Source organism: Amblyomma americanum, chromosome 10 (genome assembly GCF_052857255.1).
Source record: "Amblyomma americanum isolate KBUSLIRL-KWMA chromosome 10, ASM5285725v1, whole genome shotgun sequence".
Classification (NCBI taxonomy): Eukaryota; Metazoa; Arthropoda; class Arachnida; order Ixodida; family Ixodidae; genus Amblyomma; species Amblyomma americanum.
In genome coordinates, this window is record NC_135506.1 from 1,270,548 (window position 1) to 1,295,528 (window position 24,981).

Consider the following 24,981-nt stretch of genomic DNA (forward strand, 5'->3'; position numbering starts at 1 on the left):
CGGAAATTACGTATTCCGTTGGCACCTTTCAGCATGAGCTTGATACGACTGCAGTTAAAAAGCGTTCCCCATTGTATAAATTAACACGGAGCGATCGGTCAGACACCGCCGTCCAATGAGATTAGGACCATCTCCCAAGGAAGACTGAGAGTTAAAAGAAGGAAATAATCACTGCAGGAGTATTAACAAAGCACTAAGGAAGGGATTTGACAGCGTTGGGTGGATGCTAATGAGCAATGGCACTGCAGCGTCTTAACGATGGCTGGAAGGGCCTTTCTGAAGTCATACGGAGGCAGCAGTTATCGCCCCGCGCAGTCGCCCTGTGAGCCTCTTAAGCGCACCGGCCGTGATTAAAGCACGTAACATTTATGATAGGCCTTGCAAGGGCAACAAAAGAAGAAAAAGAAGATGGCTGTTCCAAAATATTTTGTTGTAATCTCCTATAGAAATTTTCTTGTTTATGCCACTACACCTTGACCAATCGCCCCATGTGGGTATGTGCCATGTTGTTGTCGTTGTTGTTGTGTGCGTCACAAAATGGCACATACCCACAAGGCTGATTGGCCGTAACCAGGGGAAAAAGAAGAAGATCAGGTTTCTTGTACTACAGCTTGGTCTCACGTAAGTAACTTCGAGTTCAACGAGTCGAAGCGCAGGCTTACAGAGCAAACCGTGTACTCTTAGGCTTGCCACTCTCTAGATAAGCTAAAATGGTGACTGCTATGAGAAGGGCTTCTCTTCTCGGGTGCCTGGCGCTGTTTGTATTCACGGTGCGTGCGAACTGCCACTTACGCAGTGCAGCTGGCTGGATGAGCGGTGCACCCTCTCCGCCGGGTCTGAAGCCGGCGCGGCTTCTTGCCCTGCTGCTGCTGCTGTGCGCCCGGGCTTCGCTGGCCGAGGAGGGCGACGACCTGAGGGAGCCAGTGCACCACACGGGTGGGTGGACCGACATTCGCCAAATGCGCCGCTGCTAGTGCTGCAACTGTCACTGCTGTGCTCCTACAACTGCTGCCACTCTCTGCGTGGCAGTAATTGATGTTATGGTGTGCCAGCTTGCATTTTAGCATACTGTTACCGACTACAGCGCAACTTGTTCTGACATTACGCCCAGCACTACTAAAATGACTAAAATTACTAAGATTACTAAAATTGCGAATCCTTGTGCATTCAACTGACATTCCTATTACTGCTACTATTTCTTCTTTCCTTAGTCAGATTGCTGTTGTTTTCCCCTCGCAGTAATATTATAGACACGCTCTGTGCCCTTTTCTCGAAGATAACTGCTGGCCGTTGGTGACGTGGTTGCTGCTAGCTGCAACTATATATAATCACCTTCCTCCGCTACTGCTTTTCTTGCCTTGATTAGTGATACAAATATTACCATCACTGCTGTTCGTAGAGCCACTACTGTGATTTGCTGATGATTCGGCAGGCGCTCCTCAACTGCTTTTGTGCTACTGTTACTATTAGTACTACCACACCCAACTGTGTGCAAAGGTAGCCCTCCCTAATGCCAATACCATTTTCCCCACTCCTATTTTACTAATGGCATATTACTCTTACTGCTAGTCCCCGAAACCAATTTTTGTTCAAGTAGTATACCGTTATTACCGCAGCGGTGGCCTATAGTGGTTCGAGCCCCCGCCTCGCATACGGGGGGTGCGGGGTGCGATTCCCAGTGTCACCGGGTACCCACCAGTGATACAGTGGGCACAAGCTACCCCCTGGCCTGGTGCTCGGCTTCTTTAGGGTGAAATGCTTGGGAAATGGGTCTTTGACTCCACTTTGAGAAGAAGAAAAAACCTTGTGCCTTATATCCGAGTAGGCACACTTGGGTTCATTAAATCTGAGCTGTCATATACTTAGGTTCGCCGTGTCCGGGTTGAACACATTCAGGTTCGTTAGATCTGGGTGGCATACTGAGGTTACTTCAGTAGAGTTAGTTCTTGGGCTAGTCGGTATTCTTGATTGTAGCTCATTTTTTCTGCGCAACGGCACACAGCCTTCTTCCTCTCTTTGGCTGTGTGCCGTTATGCAGAAAAAAATATGAGCTTCATACTGAGGTTAGTTGTGTCCGAGGTAGTATATTCCGTTCGTAGCCCGGTGGGCCACTGGCTGCAAGCGAGGGCGGTCGCCATTTCCACCTGCAGAGATCCCAACCTGGCATTAATGCGGAGAGTGGTCACGCTGCAGCGTCCACCACGTGTCCCGAGAAGATTCCCCTGTGGCAGTGCCTGCGCCTCAGCTGGTCGGCGCCTCCGTGCCGCACCAACTTCGACTGCGCCATGCCCTTTCCCTGCTGCGTCACCTGGTGCCGGAACTTCTGCGCCAACGACTTCCGCGCCTGACCTCACTACCAGGTGAGGTTTAATGCCGGTGAATGCGATGCTTTCCGGAGACTAAGTTTGCAGTTTGGAGCCGTCATTCGTGCCAAACACGGAAGGCAGAGCTGACGCCTTTTGCCAGAAATAGGCAGCCCGAAGAGCGTTCTTCAGAGTCCCGAGTTCTCGAGGACGAGAGTTCCTTTCGCCTCCGAGAGAAAAGCAGCCGCACTGCACGGCCGACGAGAAGGGTCGTTCGACTCAGGCCGAATCTCGACGGGTTTGGCAGAGACAACGAAGGGACACAAACTGTACACACATGGACGTTGTATGATATCCGGTGTGTCCGTGAGCGACTTGGACTGCGTTCATTTCACACACGACAAAATTACTTTTGAAAAATAAATAAATTACATCCCGAATTACTCTCCCCGTATTCGCGCAAATATAATTCCAATACCAATTAAGTAATTACCTTACATTTGCATTAGTTTCGAAAACTAATACGACTACGTTTAAGTTACTTTCTAGTTTTCATGCGCACAAATCAGTATAATTGGCCAAAGCCTATCACAAGCACTTCTGATTTCTTAGTTTATTGCATCGGAGGAGCTAATAAGATTTAATGTGGGGGCCGAAAATTTTTCTCTCGCTTTGAAGAAAGTGTCTTTGGCCATGCTTAATGGCCACTGTGATGACGCAGATGGGTGCAGCCAAGTGCCCTGCATGAAAAGCTTTTTTTCAGCCCTTGGTGGCATTCAAAGGAGGGTCAAACGGGGGTTGATGCCACTTTTCACCCACCGGTGAATATAATCGCTGGATGTGTCATGCAGACGCGCCCTTTGACTTGAGGAATTCGTCGTCCGCGTGATTTGTGGATGCTGCAGCGATATCTTGATCACAGTGGTGAAAAAAGGCAGCACAACGAAATACGCGGGTCCACTGAACTATGCGCCACGCTGTTCAACTAACACAGCCTCAGTAACTCCCACAGGAAACGCAGTAGCAGAAACGCCAAGTTTTCTCTCAAACGCAACTGGCACATTCTTTATACTTTCCTCCAAACTCCGTCCCTGCTTTTCTCAGAACGAACTCGGGCCATTAGACGATTTGAGCAAAATAAACAAGAACGAAGCACCGCTAAGCACTTTCACTGCTCTCAGGAAAGAAACGAGCACCTTGCTCTCTTGAGCGTTTGAAGCCTCTGAAGCAGGTTACCCATTTCTGCGGCGGTTACTATCCAGCTCCCGCTCGGGAATGTACGCGCCACTCGCGCCTGCACATCCCTGCAACATCTTGCATCGACGAGCGCAACCGCCCTCTGCCCAAGAAAGAGAGGGTTCAACCAACTAGCCCGACAAGTCCTGTTCATATGCTGCAGTAACAATTCAGCAAAGATTTTTTTCATCCGAGGATTCAAGAATCAATCGTGGCCAATGTTGCACTTGTGCGTAGTGGAGGGAAGGTAGGGTTTCTGATAAAGTTTCACCCTGGCGAAGTATGGGCGTATTACCCGGGAGCGGGTCAGTCTAATTGATCTACGAAGTGCAGCTGAAATGTGGGTATTTCTTGACAAGCCATATTTGTTGGATACAGCATACAAAGCGGTTTCATCCTGGAAAGTGTATGGAGTACACGAAGGAGTACCAAGTTCGGCTGTCTCGGCATATTCAGTATGCTGAGATAGCTCAACTTGGTACCACTTCATGTACGCTTGAAGTTTCCAGGCTGAAATTATTTTATATGCTGCATCGCAACAAATATGGTAGTGACCGAAGAAGTTGCCCAATAATCACACAGAATAACTATAAGCATCGCGTGACGAACCAGATTTCTTGTGATACAACATATAAGATTGTCAGCCAGGAAACTTGAAAGCCTACAGTCGGGACGAACAAAAAGATTGCCACAGTGTCGTCACCGGAGCGACGAAAATCGCACCGTGCGGCTGGCGCAGCGCCGTGCTTCGCGAACACGCCTGGCACTTTTCTTATCGGCATGTTCGCAACCGCAGCGCTGACCGTTGCTACGTATCTGCCGCTCCGGTAGTACGTCACAGCTGCACTTGAAGGGGTTCCAACTTGAGCTGTCTCAGCTGTCTCAGCATATATTGAGCTGTCTCAGCAATGAAGTTGTCCGATAATCAGAAAGAATAAATCTGGCAGAAAGGCGCTGGATGCGCTCTATTTTAACAGCGCCCTTTGTATATTCCGTGTCGCATGTAATCTCGCGCAGTCTTCGGAAATTCCTTCGTTCTGAAGACTGCGCGCGATTAGACTGGTCTCACATCGCTGGTAAATATTACAGATAATGAGACCTTTGCTGCAAATTTGTGATGACTGTTGCTCATGGGCATTGTATTGTATTTTCTTGTTGTACTCTTTTATGCCCCCCCCCCCCCCCCCCCCCCCAGTCTGTAATTCTATACAGTGACGCTGTGGGTAAATAAATAAATAAATAAATAAATAAATAAATAAATAAATAAATAAATACTCAAGAACAGGTCTGACTAGCGCGCGGTGTGCTTCAAGCTTAATGCTTTGAGTAGTGCCTTTGAATTTTCGGCGAAGAAAACGATGGTTGTTAAATGCCGTAGAGCTAACGTTGGCAATATCCGTGTCCCACATGAGGTTATCTGTAATCGTTAACTGTAAATATTTTGGAGCCGCAGTTAATATTCGGGTCACGTATGTGATTATTATAATCAATGGGCTATATCATTTTTGTTATTGACACAGGAACAGTTTTATTAAAGCGAATATTCATACCGCTGTCATCACACCAGTCCCCAAGTTTACAAAAGTTTTCATTCGTCAGAGTTTGCTGTTATAACACTTTATTACACACAGTCGTGGGCAAACAGTTTCCTTATCATCCTGCCATCGAAGCTGTGACCAGTGTTATTGATGCGAATATAAAACAAAAATTGGGGCGGGGGGCACCCTTAAGTTCCGCCTCTAAGTATGACGCGACAGCTTAAAGGGTTGCTGCTCATATGTGCGGAAATGGTCATTCTCTGTTTAGCACTCACGGTTCGTTAGGGGTCCTCGTAGCGCTCCTGACGTTAGTGGCGCTGCGGTTAGACGATAAGCGTCACTTCCGTGCGATGGCAGGTGCCGCCACCGGTGAGGCTTGTGCGACCCACCTCGCTCTTCTCGTGCAAACCAAGCATTGATTTAGCTGCGACCTGCCACGGTGGGCAGTTTGCTCACAATCCGGTGGGGGCACGTTGTGATGACGTCGCGAGGTCACGTGACCTAGGTGGCCCACCTACCTCCCAGGCTAGGGCCTCTCTGGGGGATTTTTCGTGGGTTTTTTGCCCACGTTCAAAAGACGCCGACGACGCCGTACTTTGTGCGACACGGGCTTCTAGACGCCATCGCGTTGATAATAAATGACGGGGCCCTTTTGACACTCCGTGCAACACATCTGTATCGGCAGTGCCACGCTATGCACATTCCACACACTGGGTCCTGTTGCTAACCGGCCGATAAGTTGTCAGGAATCTCCGTTTTTCTCACTCCCTCGGCCTGGGAAGTGTGCAACACGCGGTCGTTTGCCTTCGGTAGGTGAAGAACCAGAGAGGCCACTCCAGATGAGGATATGGCCTGACTCATCCTGGGATCCCAAAGCCGCCATCTGCCCCGGCCCAAACACAGCCTTGGATCTTGCTGCTTGGCAAAATGTTCACGAAGCTCCTACCGTTGCACTGGCCTTGGCTTGCCGCACATTGTTCCTACTTTCGAAGCACCCTACCCGGAATAAATGAGAGTGCGGCTTTTGCAAACCGAAAAATTAATTTCAATAAAAGTAATTCGAACGTTACTGATTTTGCAGCTAGATTACTGCTCTAAATTAATTCGATACATTGCTAATTTACCCGACGAGAAAAGTAATGAATTACATTGCAAGTTACCAGGGAAAATAAATAAATTACTGTACTTCCTTTACAGTAATTCAATTATGGCCATCTCTGGTTCATATAAACCCCATCCTTCTCGCAATGTGCAGAAGTCTCCCTGGTTGCTTACCAGACGAACGCTTCCGGTTACTACTCAGCAGGTGCTCTTGCTCCTTCGATGCCAATTACATCGCCAGCTTAATGCAAACCTCGCGTTTGCCTGCTAGTCAATGAGAATGCTGCAGTCCAGCCAATGGGCGTTCTTCAGAGCGCGTCCTGCGTGGTCGCATTACCTGGACGGGTCTTTACGTGCACGCCTCTCACGGCGAGGGCAAAGCGCTGTTGCTGTCGCTTTCTCACACCGAGCAAGTGCCGGAGCTTCTTGCTCTTCCTTCTTAGCTTCGACTAAAAGCGAACAAAAATGATTACGTCAGGAAACACGAGAAAAAGGAGTGGGACAAAACACGTTGACAGTGCTGCGCCTTTAAGTGTGTAACAAATGATTAATCAAATTGCGACTGAATTTTTATAAAGGGTCACTGCAGATTTTCTTTTTGGTGCAGACTGCTTAGGGCGACTGTGAAGTCTAGGTGCTTCGGCAAGCAAACCATAGAAAAGAACTAGCGGGACGCTTCACCCTGGAGCAGACACAAAATATTGAAAGTAAAAGGCCTTTCCTGACACTACGAGCGATGTCAGCCTTGTGAAAATATTCTGTAGCCTAGATATCGAAACAGTTCAGATAAGTTCTTGAGTGCACAAAGAAATAACAGAAATCCTAGCTACCTATGCGTAGGAAGCAACACCTTTTAGTGCATTTACGTCCCTTTAAACTGAAGGAGGCGATAGCAAGCAAATAACAGAATGCAGTATTTTCGAATTCACTTAGAGAATAATGCACGCACACAAATTGGGAAGGGGTTTGTGAGCAAATTAATGACATAGGCCTAGATTACCGTACTTCAGGAGTGCTCATCATTTTGAAAAGCGCGAAAGAGGAGCACTGAGCAAGAAACACGCACTAAGCGCTCAGCATCGAATGCTTTTTTTTTTTTTTTGCCTCGCTTCGGCCTTCGTCGAGTGGGACCAACGTTCAGCGGCTGAGGGTATTCGCCCAAACCCTTATTCCAAGGGATGGTGGACAGGGCGCTCGAAGTCGATATCGGGCTTCTAGCAACGATCACCTGGTGTTCACTAGAGAACGGAGTGACATGACAACCTCAGTAGACCTGTTGAAACTTTTCAAAGAAAAATTAAAGGTGCACTTAAGCTTCGTTACATGCGGAATTGCGAAAGCATTTCGAGTTCCTTTGCCTCCTCTGGTACTTGGTGATGAAATTAATCATGCATGTTAATTAATTACAAAATTAAATAACTATAAGTATTTATAAGTTAGCATATTTATTAATTATTCAGTTAGAATAGATAATTATTATTACCTCCAGGTGAAATGCATTTAATTAAATTAATAACTAATTACTTCATTTATGTTTAATAATTATTGGTGTATTACTTTCGTTATTACTTTTAATGCTTGTTCAACTATGAAGGAATTGTAATTCGCCACTTTAGTGATTTCTCGGAGTAATTTGCGGAATTAATTGCCTTAATATTTATTTATTTTATTAAGTAGTTCGGCCATTTAAACTATCCACTAATTCATTATTAATCGTTACAAATCATAAGTACTCTTACTTGATGATCGACAGTTCATCAGGATATGCTCTATCCACACAGCCCGTGTTTACACCTGTCCACGCTGCTCATGAGGCACGAAATGCTTTCGCATTAAAAGGGAAAGGGCTTGAAATTCACTTTTGAGTTGCCCCAGAATCGGTATGAACAGTCTATGGAAATTGATTTGTCTCTGAATGAAGATCGCGCGTGCTGCAAATATGCACCAGGATAGCAAAAGCTCCTTTCTGAGCCACAATTCTGGTCATTCGAGGCTTCTTAAGGATGGCTTAGCCATGTCATGTCTTGGATCGTCCCTTAAAGAGTCTTGCCCACATCTGGTAGACGACAACTTCTATGCACAGGTTGCAAGGCTTAACGAGGCTGGGTTTCTCGAACAGCGTCTGGCAGAGAGGCTTCTGGTGAGGATGGAGGAAGTTTGCCTAAATGCCTGAGAAGGCTCTGGTGCCAAGGGGAATAAAACTGCACTCATCTCTCACCTACACGGTGTTTCCCATCGTCTCCAAGAAGTTGCGGCAAGATTGGGCATACAGGTGGTTTTACTGCCGAGCACAACGTCTGCAAAATATGCGCCGCGGTCGGGAAGACGCTGCAAGAGTCGGGGTCCAATGAAGAAAGGTGCGCTGTTAAGCTCGCCAACAGATATGTGCCGTGCAACACAGTGCTTGTCTACAAAGCACCGCTCTGGTGTGGAAGAGTTTATTATGGGCAGACTGGAAGGTTCCTCAACTTTCGTCTCGGAGAACACAAGCGGTGGCTGGAGGCCTTGGCCGCTTATGCCATCTGGTCATCCATTGCCGCGACTGTGGCAATGAAAATAACGCAGTATATTAACCGGAGTCTGGGGGTACCGACGTTGTTGGCAGGTACAGAAATGAGCTGTGTCGGGAAATGGCGGAAGCATATCTCATCGCCACATCGTGTTTCGCTAAACCTCGGTGTGGCTTTACGTCCGATCCAGCTGGATTATCTTCACGGAACTATTGCAACATCATGAGCTTAATGCACACGTGTGGTTCGACTTGTTCGTTTGCTTTCTGTGTCTGTTTTTTGTTTTTTATACGCCTGCACGCGTTTAGTCTGGACGCTTTATAAGCATGGGCCTTTCCTAATAAAAATGAGTTGGTTGTCAGCGCTTCGTGGGTGTCTCTTGCTTAGTCTTCGCGCTGTTTGAACTGCTGAGCGTTCACCGACTCTCCCAGTTTTCGGTTCTCCTGGAACAGATCCAGATTTGCAGGGCTCCCAAGACAAGGTTCGTTTACTTTCCTTCTTTTTCCCTTCTTTTCTTCATTCCACAGCAAATTCTCCTTTCGTGTATGTCCGTTTATCCACGAAGTAAACGCTTCTATGACCTGAGATTTTTATGTCGGGCAACTTTAAAGCCTAGTTCAGTAAAACTGCTTTAAGTAATTCAGACTGGTGCGAGAAAAACACTACTGCAATGTATCCATTGAGTCTGCCGTAGCTTGCGGCTCGGTGTCGGGTGGGCCCCAATCAAATGTCACGCGTAGATATAAGTACACTTAAACGAGTCCGAACTGTTTATCTGGTGATGTGATGGTTAGGAAGAGAGAAAACGTCAAGCGTGTGCAATAACTCCTATAACCCTCATCTCTAAAGTTATGCAGAAGCGTCATTACGAGGCCTCAAATGGCGGCAGGGCGTAGGTGCCTGGAATCGCTCGTTAAGCGAGAACACAAGACCGGTTTTCTTGGACGCCACTTCTTATTGTGAGGCAACTGTGCTTTATCGTAAGATACTGTTAAGAAATACTGATGAGAATGGTCTAACGTTCCAAGTAGGGGTAAAACCTTGCTCTTAAACCACGTCCCGTGCTCGCACCAAGTAGGAAGACTCCTCTGTAGTTAGTTTTTTATGATAGAGAGGAACAGAGCGGACACAGCCGCTGATTAACAGCTGAAATTCACTCGAAGATGCACGCCCAATATCTAGTCTCGAGGTGACTTTTCAGCTGAGTCAATGTCAGGGGTTGTTAAAGGTCCAATATAAGCGGTAAATGTTCACAGGATGCGATCGTTTAAAGCCGCCTCGACAAACGCACTCGAGAGATCATGAAGCCCGCCTAATTCGAAACCGTGGCAGACCGTCGATTGAGGCACTTACAAAAGAGATGGCCTATCTCAAAAAGAGGTAAGCATGCCTCCCATCACAGTTTTTTTTTCCAATCTTGTAGCCATTTTTTTTAGTTATCGCCTAGAGACACGTGCAAGACTTTTCCCCCATCCTCCCTTCCCTTTCTTCTTTCTCTTTCCTCCATTTCTCACGTGTAGGGTGGCATACTTGTTTACCCCCGCATTCTGCCGTTTCCCTTTCTCTCATTATCACGCCTCCAAGCAACGAGATTCGCTGCCCATCATTCGCCTCGTACGTTGTTCCTCTCTTTTAATCTGTTACTCCTCTCGCAGTTGCAAACCGTCGCATCTAGTTTAATTTTATGAATTTATTCCTTCATTCGGCCCTTTACGCCGCCCCCGACGCTGACTCAGGTGATAAGCTTATTCACGACTACATGCTGCGTGTGGTCCTTTTAATAAACTTTGGGTAAATTAGCCAGCGCCTTTGTTGTTAATTATCATGAGTCCGCGCTGTTCCTTTTTATCAAGGTAAGACTAGCATAGAAAAACGACGGGGCTGCGTTTTTCACAATGACTGGCAGAAAAATTCCAGCGTACCGTGAGAGACCTGCGGATGTACTGAGCGTTGATGTGAAATTTCGTGATATGCAAAAAAAGTGCATTCATGAACAACTTCCCGTTGAAAACTTGCGATTGTCCCCAATTTATGGGCATTTGACGCATTGCACGGATATTTTGTGATGGACTGCGAGGCAGTCATCTTGACATTAGAGATAATGCGACGACCATGAGGGCTCTGCCGATCACATCATCGCCATTATCAGCCCAACTACGTCCATGGCAGGCTCCTCCCACGCACCTCCGTTAACCCTGTGCAGCCCGAGCTGCAGCCGCCGCAAACCTTCTAAAATCTCATCCGGCCACCTGGCCGCCTCCTCAAACGTTTTTCCTTGGAGTACACTCCCTTTCCCGAAGGGATCATCGATTACCTTATCATCACACTACACCGCAGCTGAAGCCTTGAATACATGCTATTTTTTTCTATTCAGGGTTCCTCGTGGCTCACGACGTCTGCCTGCTGGGCAGCCTACCTCTCGCCTCTCTGGTGATTCGGCGCAGCGGCCCATTACACCTTGAGCGGCTGGAGAAAGATCGTTACTGGGAGGACGTTGCTTCCACATTCTGGAATTCCATAATAAACCAACGTTGGCCTCGAATCAGGAGCGCTCTGGTTCACTGTCTCTCTGACGTGTTTCGATTACTTAAAACCTGCCTTGCAGCATATTGCGACTGTCGTCCATTGAGGTGAGCATCCAAATTAATTTTAAAACAACAAAAACACAACCTAAATACATTTCTAAATTTACACAGCATGGAATGCGCAAGCTGTTGAATCGTGCAGCTTATCCTTAAATTGATTCTCAGCCCAACCAGAAGAAGTTCACCTGTGCGCCTCTCCTGAAGGCACGCTGCTAGGATTTCACAACGCTCCGCAGTTCCTTTGTGTTTAGAGCGACAATCCAGAGGCGCTATTCATGACGCAAATTTTGAAGCACGTCTGCCAAAATGCTTTCTTTAGAGCGTGCGCCTATACAAGCTCCTAATCTGCGGTAATGCACCGTAGAAGAATGCGGGATTACTTCCGCAGTGAAAGCTTTACGAATGCTGACCTCTTAAGACTGTGAAGAGCGCGCGCGAGAGAGTTTTATTTGGGGAGGCAGGCAAAGAAGTCGCCCTGCAGGATCCTATACTATTGTTAAGAAGAAGACGAAGAAGCGGCCAGTGGCGCGGTACAGAGCCCTCGCGCTAGGCCCGCAGTCATTAAAATTCGTATCTCATCTGTCATCATGTCGTCCTTTTCCTTGGCTTGCCGCCTCGTATCAACATTGTAGCGTGGTAGTATTATAGAAGGACTGAATTATTATAGATAAGCCCGAACGGAGTGTGCCTCGCCTTTCACACGATTGGCGTTTAATGGTTGGTTGGTTCGCTTGTGTGGTTTAACGTCCCAAAGCGACTCAGGCTATGAGGGAAGCCGTAGCTGTGGGTTCGAAAATTTCCACTTGGGGTTCTTTAATGTGCACTGATATTGCACAGTATACGGTTCTCCAGCATTTCGCCTCCATAGAAATGCAACCATCGCGGCCAGGATCGAACCCACGCCCTCTGGGTGAGCATCCCAGCACCATGAGCGGTGAACCACCACGGCGACGCCAAGTTGACATTTGAGGCGAGCTTAATCTGTATGCGAATCCAGGCCAATTTCCACATCTCGCCCTAACTCGCCAGCATATTTCATCACATGTCCTCAGCAGAATGTAACCAATTCCACCGTCCAAAATGGTTCTGTACCACAACGTGCGGGCGCTCCCATCACCTCCACCAATGCCACGGCTCGACGTGAAAACAGGGCCGGCAGGAACAGCGCAAGACAGGCAGGCCCTAAGCAGGGACTAGGTAGGACCGCAGCATCAAGTTTGTTGTTGTTATAGACCTCTGTAGACCGAGCTCATACCCTCGCAGACGGAATCGCCCAGGGCTTGGTGTTGAATTCAAGAACACATTGACGATTGGAAGCAAAAGCGACGCACGAGGCGGAAATGTATAGAATAGTGAATTGAATTAAAATGTGAAAAAAATAGCAAAAATTCTGAACAACGGAAAATATTACGGAATGCTTTCACATTCTGAGTAGTGTTAAAAAGGGAGCCTTCCAGTTGCAATAATGCAGGCGTGAAGACATCGACAGACGCTACTTGACGCTAATTCCTTGGCGCTCACACTGAACGAAAGAAGAAGCGGCAGTGACAAAGGTTGGCCTCACCTGGAGAGAGGAATCTCCAGATAAGTCTTTCTCTGAAGCGCCTGCGAGAAAGGAAAAGAAGTGCTCTTGGTTCACCCTCCCCGCACGTGCCACAAAGGTTTGTCGCTGCGAACCCGCATCGGCATAAATACAAATGAACGTGGGGCATTCTGCATCGCAAAAGCGTCTCTGGCACCTGACACAGCCTTGAGTTACACGACCGGACATTCAAGGGTGCGTTAAGCGCTGCAGCGCCGGTGCCTGGCGATCCCCCTTCGTCTTTTTCAGATGCTCGAACATGGTCCGCTGCTCCGCACCGCCGAAGGAGGAGTGCGGGCGAAGGCATGGACAGAAGGGAGATGCGTGTATATGTGCGGTCGGCAGCAAATGTTTACGGGACGGGGGTGAGCGGAAGAAAATTTATTCCGGCGCAGTCACTCGAGCCTGAAGGGTGTGAAGGGGCCTGCAGGCTTCTTCCTCTGGTAACAATATCAGTACCCCCACCGCGGTGGCCCAGTGGTTAGGGCGCTCGACTACTGATCCGGAGTTCCCGGGTTCGAACCCGACCGCGGCGGCTGCGTTTTTATGGAGGAAAAACGCTAAGGCGCCCGTGCGCTGTGCGATGTCGGTGCACGTTGAAGATCCCCAGGTGGTCGAAATTATTCCGGAGCCCTCCACTACGGCACCTCTCTCTTCCTTTCTTCTTTCACTCCCTCCTTCACCCTTCCCTTACGGCGCGGTTCAGGTGTCCAACGATATATGAGACAGATACTGCGCCATTTCCTTTCCCCCCAAAACCAATTATTATTATTATTGGGCAGCGGGGTGGAGCCACAATAAACATTTTGCGAAAAAAATCGCGTCCCGCAAACTTTTACTGCCGTTAGTGCAATCACGCATGGAGTTCACCTAACCCAAAATTCGAGTCGAGACCGGCGTTGCGCAATAAACGAAGGCGTCGCCTGGAGATCTTTGCGAGTCTCCGGCTAAGCACAGGGCCCTCCGAGAGTGGCCTTCTCGCGAAACGCACCGAGGAAGCGGCCAACGCTAGTCTGTCGAGCCCACACACAGGACGCGGTTCACACTCTCAGTGACGAGGCACGAGCGGTCAGAAAAGTCTAATAATGTGCAGGTATACCACCGCACGGAAGCGACGCTCCGTTTCACTCTGTGCAAGAGGCTGGACTCCTAACGCCACGCGGAATCGCGAGGTCATAGTAGAATGCAGCCTCCGAAGACCTCTGTATGAAGTGTGTGGTACAGAACAGTGTCTCGCCATCGCTTTGCGCATAAAACCGCAACGACGGCAAGTGACCTCGAAAATGTCACCACAATTAGTACGCCTGCTATGGGCGCCCATCGCTTCTGCTTCGCTGTTCTCGTTCACGTGCAATGGGCAGTGTCACGGGACACACGGGCGCATAATATGTCGGACTTTTTCTTGTTCAGATTAGTCCAACTTAGCGACTTACAGTTACAACTCCACGGATGCTGGCAGGAGCCTTGCTTGAACAAGCATTCCGGGATTTGTAGCGCAGGTTCAAAATAAGAAAATATGCACCAAGCTTGGCAAGGCTCTCCGCACATGTTGCCTATGCCTCTCCGAAGACTGAGCTTTGGCGACGGTGCATAGTATCGTACGGCTAGATTTTTTGTGTTTTCCATCGCTCGTGCTGGGGGGCGGATTCTGTGCGGCCGGAGTGGGTTGGCCAATTAGGGCCCAGTCCACGACTTGTGTGCGCTATAGTAATCTATGACTGCAGCTTCCTTCCTGCGCGTGCTTTCTCCGCCGGAGAGCGTGAGTTAGACGTGACGTTCGCTGCGGAAGGGGCTAACAAGAGAGAGAGAGAGAGAGATAAAGCATTTATTATTTCATTGAAGTGTTATACGAGTCAAGTAGGCGGACTCCTCAGTTCAGGACTCCGGTGGCTTGGGCGGATGCTTGGACCAGTCTGATGATGCCACACTGGTCCTCCAGACCATTGCTGGTCAGGGCTGCCTCAGGGGCTAACGAGTGATGCAGATCTTTAGACATGTATGCGGGCTTTCCCGCAACCAAATACCCACATAGTTTCTTTGTTTTGTTCAGAGTGCTAGTTCGCAATGATGTCGAGATACTTCGTGGGTCATTGATCACCTCACAATTTGCTCTCGAGGCTAAAGGCGCTGAAGAGGGGAATCGGCATATATCCCATGCAGTAAAAATGGACTTTGGCAGGGTAGCTTGCGGAAGTCGGGCGTGAACAATGATATGCTTGGCATGAAAAAACACGGCGCCGGCTTTAGCGACGATGATACCTTTGAATACCCTGTTATAGTCTGCTGACTGTGTTGCCGTGCTAGAGGCGTTTAATTAGGAAGGGCGCCCGAGCTTACTTCTTGGACGGAAGAGAGCTTCGGGAGGACGTAACTTTATAGGCGCTGACACTGAGTATGCCATACTTTTTCGGCGTCCGCTTACCTTGGGTTTTATTTTCGCAGTTACCCCAAGACCATGTACTCGCTCACATTCACTTTATTCCGCATTTCTTCCGTTCCAGAAAACTGCGAGCACAGGGACTCAAAGCTGCGAAGTAAGCAGCTTGACTAAGGTCCTTGCTCCCATCTTCTCGCAGTCTACAGCGGTCGCAGATAATGCAGCAATGAAATATCATCGAGGTGCGTAGTTGCAAAGTAGATAACGACTATAAATGCAAGCAATATTTGTTCCTAATATCAATACACATTCATTTAACTAGCTCGTGTTCACAGTTCACGAGTTTTCACATTGTTTTCTGCAGCAGTTCCTGCACTGCAGTGCAAAAATATCAGCAAACAAGTACATGAACCTACACCCAAAACCACCCATACCCAGTCAGCACACACATACTCACGTTCAAAAAAAAAGGTCAACATTATACACATAGAATCTGTCTAAAGAAAGCGCGACATATGCATATTTCGGAAACAAAACCGCAGACTTAATACGCGCATTTATACACGAGTTTCTCCTGAATATTATGTTGCGATGCTTATCCCTTACCCATTAATTAACACTGTAATCATGCTACTGTTGCTTATTTATTATCGAAAATCTTCGCTGTTTTTAAAATATTTCATGGGTATGGGTCTAGATGCTTTTTGCATTTCTGCGCCTGTGTCGTTAAGTCGGTTTAATACAGGTAAGCGATGTTCTAATCTTTTAAACCGTTATTTTTTCTCGAAAGTGGTACTAGCCAAGTATCTCTGTCTCATGTTGTTTCATAGTGTCCAAAGGTTTTCTGAGACTGCACAGCGCGAGAAAGCATGTTAGCGAGTTTTTCTACTTCATACTTAAATTTAAGTTGTATAAATGTAGTGCACGAATTATATTAAAAGTTAAAAAGAGCTGCGTTGCATGAGAATATAACAGTAAGCATGAAAACTAACGGATTGCTTTTTTTTTCACATTAAAAATAGAGGTGTATGTATGTCTTCGAAATAGTTGCCCACACAAGGCTGCAGTATTTGATATGTGGGGAAAATAAGGCATTATACAACATTAATCTTAGATGGAACGAAATGTCGAAGTCTACACAAAATACCATTCTTCGAAGCACAATATCGCCAATCTTCGAAGCACATGTGTTACATATGCACCCCAAATTAAATGTTCATTAAATACTACAAGTAATGTTTTCACCTTCTGTACAGTATCCATTTCTTCTGATCATATTTTTAAACTAAGACTGCGATCAAGAAATGTTTGTACAGGTCGACATAAGATAGTCTCGTTTTTTGTATTTATTTACAATGAATCAACCTTCCACTTAATTAAATGTGATGTCACCTATGAATGATAATTCACTAGTGCCCTCCCACTGAAGGAAAAAAACTCGTGTCATCGGCTTAGACTGCAAATAATGCCTGGTCGCTTATTCTTACTATATCATTTATATAAACTGTAAATAGAATGGGCCTACCTTGTGGCACTCCACATGATACATTGCGTAGGATTGATGACTCCCCTATTATTGAAACGCCTTGGTGCCTCGCTGTCAGGTACGATCGTAAAAGCGCGAGAGGTACACCACGGAATCCACAGTGTTCCAGTTTAGAAAATAGTGTGACATGGTCAATTCTGTCCAAGGCTTTAGAAAAATCGATAAAGGCAGCTAGTGTTGATTTTTCCTGTTCAAGACTTTTAATTATAGATTATGTTTGTGTGAGAAGGGCCAGTTCTGTTGACATACCCTGTCGGAAACCAAACTGCTGGGGCGATATGGTAGAATGCTTGTCACAAAACGACACTCTTTCGCATATTACTCTTTTCCAATCCCTTTGACATGACAGGCAGCACAGAAATAGGTCGCTAATTTGAAAGCTCATTCTTATTCCCTGACATAAACAGAACAGGGACTCGGGCTAGCTGCATTTTTTTGTGGGAAAACACCAGTAGCCAAACAGATATTAAAATTATGCGTGAGAGAAGATACTAGGAGGTCAAGTACAAACTATATGGGGCGGATAAGAAGGCCATCGAAATCGCGCGCTTTGCTGTTCTTCAGAGGCGTAAAAGTAGAATAAACTTCATCTGGAGTAGCTGTTAGAAAAAAATTTGCTGGTGGTTTAGCTCTGGCTAACCCTGGTCGAAAGCGGAAAGCTGCATCTCCCTGGCTACGTTTGTGGTCGAGCGACTGGCGGTTTCCACAGATAGCCATATACTGACACACACACACTGTAGTAGGCAAATTTTTTATTTCTTGAACATCTTGCGTTCTTCGAAACGACACAAACTTCGCGACCGTGGCTTCTCGGCGCGCGGCTACGGCGGGATGTTCATCTTCCTCCATCGCCCCAAGGCGTCTGCCAGTGAGCGCGCGCACACGCGCTTTTGTATACGCCTCGACTTCTTGCTCCTCCTCTTTTATATGACGCCAGCTACAGCACCGACACCGGCGGCTATTGCACCAACTATCTCGACTTTGACCCTTGACCTTGATCTTAAGGACCACCTTGGGGTCGAACTTCACTAACACCAGTTATGCTCACGATTTGACCTCTAGCTGCATTCAAGGTCAAACTTGCGGCCCCGCCTACGGCTCGAAAAGCTGGCGTAGTGAAGCTTCTCGCTTCAAAACGCCGTGTGGGCGTTCGGTAGGCCCTAATACGACAATGATACATCATTGTGGCTGCTTTTCAGTAAAGTCGCAAAGAACTCATTAAACTTATTTGCTTGGTCTTTTCCTTTAAAACTGACTATTGATTGTGATTTCTAGATCCTCACTTTCGTGTCAACTTCGATTTAAAAGTTTATTCAACTCGCGCCAGACAGGATCCCCACAAATGGCAACACGACCAAAAAGATTTTCAAAATAATTCTGCTTAAGAGTTGCGTAAAACTATTGTGACACTGTTTCTGTGGAACCGAAAACTGGGCGAGTTGGTGAACGTTTAGCATGTTTGAACAGCGCAAAGAGACGAGGACTAAGCAAACTCGTGTGCGTATTTCTTGCTTAGTCCTCGTTTCTTCGCGAGGTTCAAACATGCTAAACTGTTTCTGTATTTCCTAAAATGCTCAGAAATGATTGGGGTGCTTTGTTTTCAGAAACCGAAAGCACATGACAATTTTATTTCCAGTCATTCTAATGCATTTTTCACTGAGCCACTGCTTTTGACATTGTTTAGTCTTTTTGATAGGTTTGTATCTAAATCAATCTGTGTAGGCACATTTAAACACACTCAAAAAGGTGTAATAGGCATCATCAGCACACTCAAGCACAGATGTAAAGTCGATTTCTTCGACTACAGTTCTAAATTTATCAACCGTTTTTTATCGTTAATTTTTTGAACTAGAACCGACTCATAATACTTTGCAAATTCCGTACATAACTCACTGGGCTTGCAAAACATAAGAATAGGCAAATGGTCACTCAGATCTTCAGTGATAACGCATGCTTTGATGCAGACTTTCGAGTTATTTCTGATGAACATGTCAACAAGACTTTCACAGCAGCTGATGCGTCTAGGCTTTGTTATCTCATTTGAACACTGATATATATCCAGAAGCAAAGACAGATCTTGCGAATTTGAAGTAGGCTGAAGCATGTTAATGTTGCAGTCCCCACTGAGAGCAATGTGCTGTTCATTCAAACACGCAAAATTGAGGAGCCTTTCAAAGGAGGCAAAATTTTTGTCAGTACTTGCATAAGGCGGCCGACAGACTGCTTCCACTGCAGCGTCAGTGACTCGTATTCCGTAGTAATAGCCGAGAAGCCGGGAGGGGGGGGGGGGGGGGCACTGCACGTGGTAACAGCTCTGATGCCAACTGCAGTACTGCCCCCACCGCGCCTGTAGAGCCTATTTACGTAAAAAACTTCTGTAACCAGGCAAACAAAGCATTTCTTAGTGTGTTTTATACCACGTTTCGGTGATCATTATGAAATGAAATTTGAAACTAAATTCACCCGGAAATAGTTATCTCGTCGTACTTAACTGGGCGTTAAGATGCAGAAGGGCAAAGTGCGCACTATCGTTTCGACAAGCGATATTTTTTGGTGTGTTCAGCAAGACGGGGAATGAAAATGCGGTATGAATTCGTGTGGTGCGAGGGATGCTTGTACTATCCTTTCCAAATCAGCTACGCATGAAATCCGGATGACTCGAGACGTCTCTGTTTTCCGTGCGAACACTTTGCCTCCTTTTGCTTATGAAAAACGCCAACTCACTTCCTTCTTCTTTGCGATGCTTTTTTTTTTCAACAGAAACATAAACTGTGTGCAGAGACGCTCGTTCACGAACTCCGACGCCTTTTTCGAAAATCTTGGGCCTTCTGTGTTTACTTTCGTGCAGCGTGCTTTGCCAATTATTGGATCTCGTTTCGCACGGCGGTTAAAGACATCAACAGTGTTCTTGCTTTCTGTGTGGTTCCACACGGGAACACTGTGGTACACTTCGATGCCTATAGGTTCGCGTGCTGCGTCATCAACTTTAGCAAGCAGCATTTCCAGGTTACCATTATCCTCGTACGGAACAACCTTTACTTCAATATTCTTGTTCCTAGAGTACGGATCTTGTTGTGTTACTCCTAGAGAGTTGTTGCGAACCTGTTTTCTCAGTTTTTCAAGCTCCGGCAGCAACTGTTCTCGGGTTTCTTTAAGTGCAGCATTCTCCTTCTTCACTTCGGCGCACATTTGCTTCATATCTTCGCAGTGTTTGTATTCTATGCTATTTTTCAGCTCTCTTAGTTCTTTTCGGAATTCACGCTTTGGGTCAGCAATCTCTGTCAAGTCGGAAGCAGTACAGAAAACATACTACAAATATCAAAGGCCATTGGCAGCTGAGGCATCGCAGACAGCAGTACAAAAGTAAAAGAAAAAAAAAACTGACAGGACGGTTAGGACTATGTAACGCGAGATTCAGCGATGACTGTTTAGGCAGAAAAAAGGTTAGTGCTGCGCGAATTAGACACGACAGGAGAACAGGAACAAACACGACAACACAGGAGCCTGTGTTGTCGTGTTTGTTCCTGTTCTCCTGTCATGTCTAATTCGTGCAGTAATCACCCTTTTCTGCAATGAGCCAACTAGCCCGCAAGAACGTTCTACTGTTTAGGCGTTTAGTCACGTTACCACTGGAGCAGTGGTCCCATGATGCACCCCTGCACTGACAGGCGGCTGTTCCAAACAGAGCCACTCGTAGGCTTATGCGACCCAGGTTGACCGGTTACGCCGACGGCCACGGCGAAGAGAAACTAGAGATGGGTGCCTAACAGCTATCGCTGTAAAGTGACAGTTCAAGCCTGCGATTCGCGTTGGCAGAATGAGTGTTGTGTCCAAACCGCTGCCTCCGGTGCCAAGTGACCAGGAAAGCGATGTCGCCGTCCTTTTATGCCAAGCGAAAGCTCAGAATTAACGTGGTGGTATGCTTAATGTATGTTCTTTAAGAAAAGATGGCCAGAGTTTCGACCAGCTCTCGTATTTGTGGCGAAATTGCTGACCTGATGCTTTCCCTGTGCATTGGTCACAGTCATATGAATCTTGCCGCTTCGTCAAGCAAACGTGACTGTGGTTTAGCTCTGGCTAAAGCTGGAGTGACGCGACAGCTGCATCTGGCCGAGTGGAACTCGCTCAGTCGAATTGCAAAGTCAGTCTTTCGCCGCTCCGTTTCGCTGGGCGTTCCTTCTTCATCTTCGTCCCACTCGACACGGCGCATGCGCACAGCTGTTACAGCTCGGTTTCGCCGGCAGCCACAGCTGCTCCGCACCACGTGACCAACCACCGGAGAAGCAACCTGCGTGGGCCACATAGGTCACGTGGCCTTGTGATGTCATCACAACCTGCCCACCGGATTGTGAGCGAACTGACACCAGTGCAGGCGGCAGTTAAATCGATGACTGATCGCGAGAGGCTGCTCGGGAAGAGCAACTTTGTCACTCGAGCCCCACTCGTGGCAGCGCCTGCCGTCGCAGGGCTGTGGCGCATCCCTTGCGCCATTGCGGAATGAGAGGCTAATTTTACCAGGTACTGTATATTATAAGAATGCATTATCCAATTCTCATTTGATATGGCGTGACGTCAGCGGGACGGCAGCATCAGCGAAAGGGGCAGTGGCAGAAGTCACAAGGCAGCGGGTCCCTACGCTGACGAAAGCGTTCGCCACTCGCCGCTTGCACGGGCCTCACCATTGGCAGCCGACGGTGAAGTCCGGTCGGCAATCAGCCGTTGGTCCGGCAGCTTCCCACAGACGCTTGAAAACCGCCGCTTATGTCCCGAACAAGGGAAACCAGTGCCCTGTAAGACATTTGCACAGAGCAGGAAATGAAGATGACAGGTAAAAAAAAAAAGGTTGTGTAAACGAAAAAAGAAAAATTGGCCATGAAATCATATTTTCTGAGCAACTTTCAACGCTCCAAGAGGAAGGAGATAGGCATAAGTTTAGGCCCTCTGCGTGAATGTTTCCCATTTTCGAAAGGCCATCGCATTCCTCGAGATCTACCACCCGCATTGTCCTCTTCTAGCTCGTACCAGCTCCGTTTTCGGCGAGAGTGGTCTCATCGTCACCACGTGTTCTATCGAGGCGTGTCAACTTCAAGGAACCAGACCGTCTATGTGCATTCTGAACAACACCATGCATCCGTTGGAAGCACTCGCAGATAAATTCAACCATCCGCGATTCCCAATGGTGCTGAAAGCAAGATGCAATAAGGGAGTAATTACTCATTGGCATCCACCCGAGCGCAGCCATACGGCTACAAAGGAAAGATTTACATCTTTCTCAGAAACTTTGTAGTTAAAGAAAAATTCGTCCTGGTCCGGGGTTCGAACCCGAGACCACCGCTTCACCGCGGAGCAGTCGCTCTACCAACTGAGCTAACCGGGACGGCAAGCTTGTGGTAGGGCGAGAGCGAATTCATCAATAACACGAAGTGGGAACAGTGTTGGTCAGATTTTTAGGGGAATCCCCTAAGGTGGAGTAGATTTGTATTATGGGAGTAATTACCCAGTGACATCTACCATTCACCATTCGTGTCATTGAGTAATTACTCCCTTATTACAAATCTACTCCACCTTGGGGGATTCCCCTAAAACATTTGACCAAGGCCAGATTCACTTTCAGAGCTGTCAGATTACGCGACCACGAGTAGCCTTCAGAGCCGGATCTGCATAAGTCTTTCAAGTCGGGGATATTATCTTGGCAGCAGCCTAACCAGGCCTCGGGTTAGGCAACTCTCTCATTGAGGCCTCAAATCTATGCGAAGCCACGCGGCGTCTTGTACGGCGGGGTGAAAAAACAAACAACGGCCATCGCGGACTCACTCTCTTTCTCGTGCTGCGCCGAGGAAGAGACCGCGTGTAACGAAGCAGGCCCCGATAGCTCCGCATCCGCCCTGAGGAAGTCGGGGCTCATTACCGTCTGCCGCAGGAAGCGTGAAGAGCGCCAGATAGGCGAGCGGCCATCGTGCTCGACAAACGCAGTGTGCTCGGATTGCGTAAACGGTGAATCGACGAGAGGAAACGAAGACGCGGAGGGAGGGGCGGGGAGAGGTTGTAATGTTGACGACTGCCGCTAACGGCGACGTCTTGCCACGTGGTCTTGTCGTCGTCGGTGGCGGTAGAAGACGCGCAGCCGACCTCGACCTTGCGGTATTTGAGCCCCGGCTTCGCTCGGGGAGGTGGTTGTTCGACGCAGCGCTCCTCTGTTCGCCAGCTGTACTGCGGTCCAGCATCTGGTACACGCCTCTGGGCAGAAATGGCGGCGGCCGCCGTCCCAGGACGGCTGTCAGTCGGAGTCGTCCTTGTCTTGGCCAGCGTCGCTTTTCACGGCACCGAGTCCAGAAAAGGGTAAGGGCCTCGCGGAACGAAAGCAACCCTAAGTGCGCCTTCTGCTCGGTTTCTCCAGTTCTGGGCGGGGGGAGGGGGGGGGGGGGGGGGTGTTCATTTGTGATTTGGTTAAAATTTCCTGGACGAGGAACAAAGTTCCCAGCTTGCAATTAGTGTACCCGTTGTAAGAAACTTCCATCGAAGTTACCCCTGGTAAGATGGCGATCCTTCCTTCTACAGATTTATTTCCTCTCATGTGGTGGCCGCGGGGTGTAAAGTGACTTGCAACTTGCCAAATTTACGGGTAGTCATGTACCAGCCTTTTAAGGGCGACTAGTTACACTCATACATAGCTTGACAACGACATCCTGTTTCAGGTGCTCTTTGAGGGATACACGCGTATATACTAATATACTGACTTCAGTCCCGACAGCAGAAAGTCTTGCTCGGAAGCAAGACTTTCTTCGCCATGGTGCAAAGTGCACGGAGTTATTTAAGTCCGCTGTAATGCTTTGCAAAGTAAGCCACAGTTCACGTAATCCTTAAAATTTCCCCAGTTGTTGCCGCACCTGATTCAAAAAGGCCACAGCTTTATACCCGGCCACCTTTTTAGCAGCATCGCGCGGCCATCGACCTGCCGGCTTGTCTGCACCTTATCGCGACGCGAAGCGGCGAAACAAGCGAGAATAAGCGCACGTGTTTCGGATGCGGTTATTCTCACTTGTTCCATCGCTCCGCGCCGTGCTAAGGGGCTGGCCAGTCGGTTGGTCGATGGTCGCGCGATGCTGTTAAAGAGCTGCCCTGGCGTACAGACAACTCCCCTTACCGAGAGTAAGCGAGCAACAGGTTTTTGTTTCTCAATCATGCAGCGGAGCTTTTAGGGCTCCCCTAAAAAGACTGAAAGGCGTCAGAACGTGAGGACGTGGGTTCACCTTACTTTGCACAGATTCAGAGCTTAAGGGTTGCCATAAGTGCTTCGCTACGCGGCTAAGATACAAACCACCTCTGCCCGGTTACTTTTCGCAAAGACTGTACGTGTTGAATGTATGAACATTGTCAGTATATATGAGGCCAACATTATGTACTCATCGAAATACCAAGTGAGACGTGGTTAAGCACAGCGCATTGAATGCAACTTTCTGGAAAGTTCGCAGCCGAATTACCCGTTAGCTAGCTACGCAGGATTCTCTGAGTGTCACGAGCGACAGATATTATAAAGAAAGTGGAATGCACTCACCTTTCCTTGAACGCGCCGCTCTTCAGGGCTACTGACGTGTTGGAAGAGCACATAATGCATACAGAACTTCATTTTTCACCCAGCTCGCTTAAGTGTCGACACTTAAACTCTGATGCCCAAGTATAGTTCTCCGCTGACCACTCGAAATCATCGCACTGTCGAAAGCAAGGTCGTCTGTATGTTTAGCAGTTTGTAATGAATATATGCTTATATTTTTTAATGCCACAATGATGTTTGCGCTGTACACAGCGATGAGTGGTATAATTTCAAACTTCCTGGATGTCGTGCTGTACATTTTCTTATGAGCGAGGCAGCCATAGCGTAGAGGTAGAGCATCCGCCTTGCATGCAAGAGGACCTGGGCTCGAGTCCTGGTGCCGCGCAATTCTCCACCGAATTCAAAAAAATTGGCTAAGCCTTGACTTGGCTAACCCTGGAATTCAGCGAAAAGCAAAGACGCTTGCTAAGCGTCTGAGGCTCGTCCATGGCAGCTCCGCTACACGCTCGCGGCAGCCGTTCTTATATACTCACACGACCACGTGGCTATGACATCGTATCACATGGTCTTACGATACCCCTATCGGATGTCATCCCGTGGCTTCACATCACCCCATCGGATGTTCTTAAGGTCAACCCAATTTCAAAGGTC

At 47.7% G+C, this 24,981-nt stretch overlaps 2 protein-coding genes across 5 annotated transcripts in view; both read left to right on the top strand.

Moving 5' to 3' along the window:
* LOC144106489 (uncharacterized) overlaps positions 1-11,230 on the top strand; it is a 492,993-nt gene extending 481,763 nt beyond the window's left edge. The window contains exons 1-4 of one of the 3 annotated variants that reach the window (XM_077639311.1): positions 380-621; positions 797-936; positions 2,194-2,360; positions 11,063-11,230. In XM_077639311.1, coding sequence (XP_077495437.1) covers positions 461-621; positions 797-936; positions 2,194-2,348 — 456 coding nt within the window. In that variant the 5' untranslated portion in view covers positions 380-460 and the 3' untranslated portion in view covers positions 2,349-2,360; positions 11,063-11,230. Of the gene's footprint in view, positions 1-379; positions 622-796; positions 937-2,150; positions 2,361-11,062 lie in introns of those variants that run through there. The other 2 variants (XM_077639310.1, XR_013309026.1) reach the window with 2 other exon arrangements.
* An 11,680-nt stretch (positions 11,231-22,910) lies between these two features.
* LOC144106577 (uncharacterized) overlaps positions 22,911-24,981 on the top strand; it is a 216,305-nt gene continuing 214,234 nt past the window's right edge. For both annotated transcript variants that reach the window (XM_077639422.1, XM_077639423.1), the window contains exon 1: positions 22,911-23,117. In XM_077639422.1, coding sequence (XP_077495548.1) covers positions 23,026-23,117 — 92 coding nt within the window. In that variant the 5' untranslated portion in view covers positions 22,911-23,025. The remainder of the gene's footprint in view (positions 23,118-24,981) is intronic.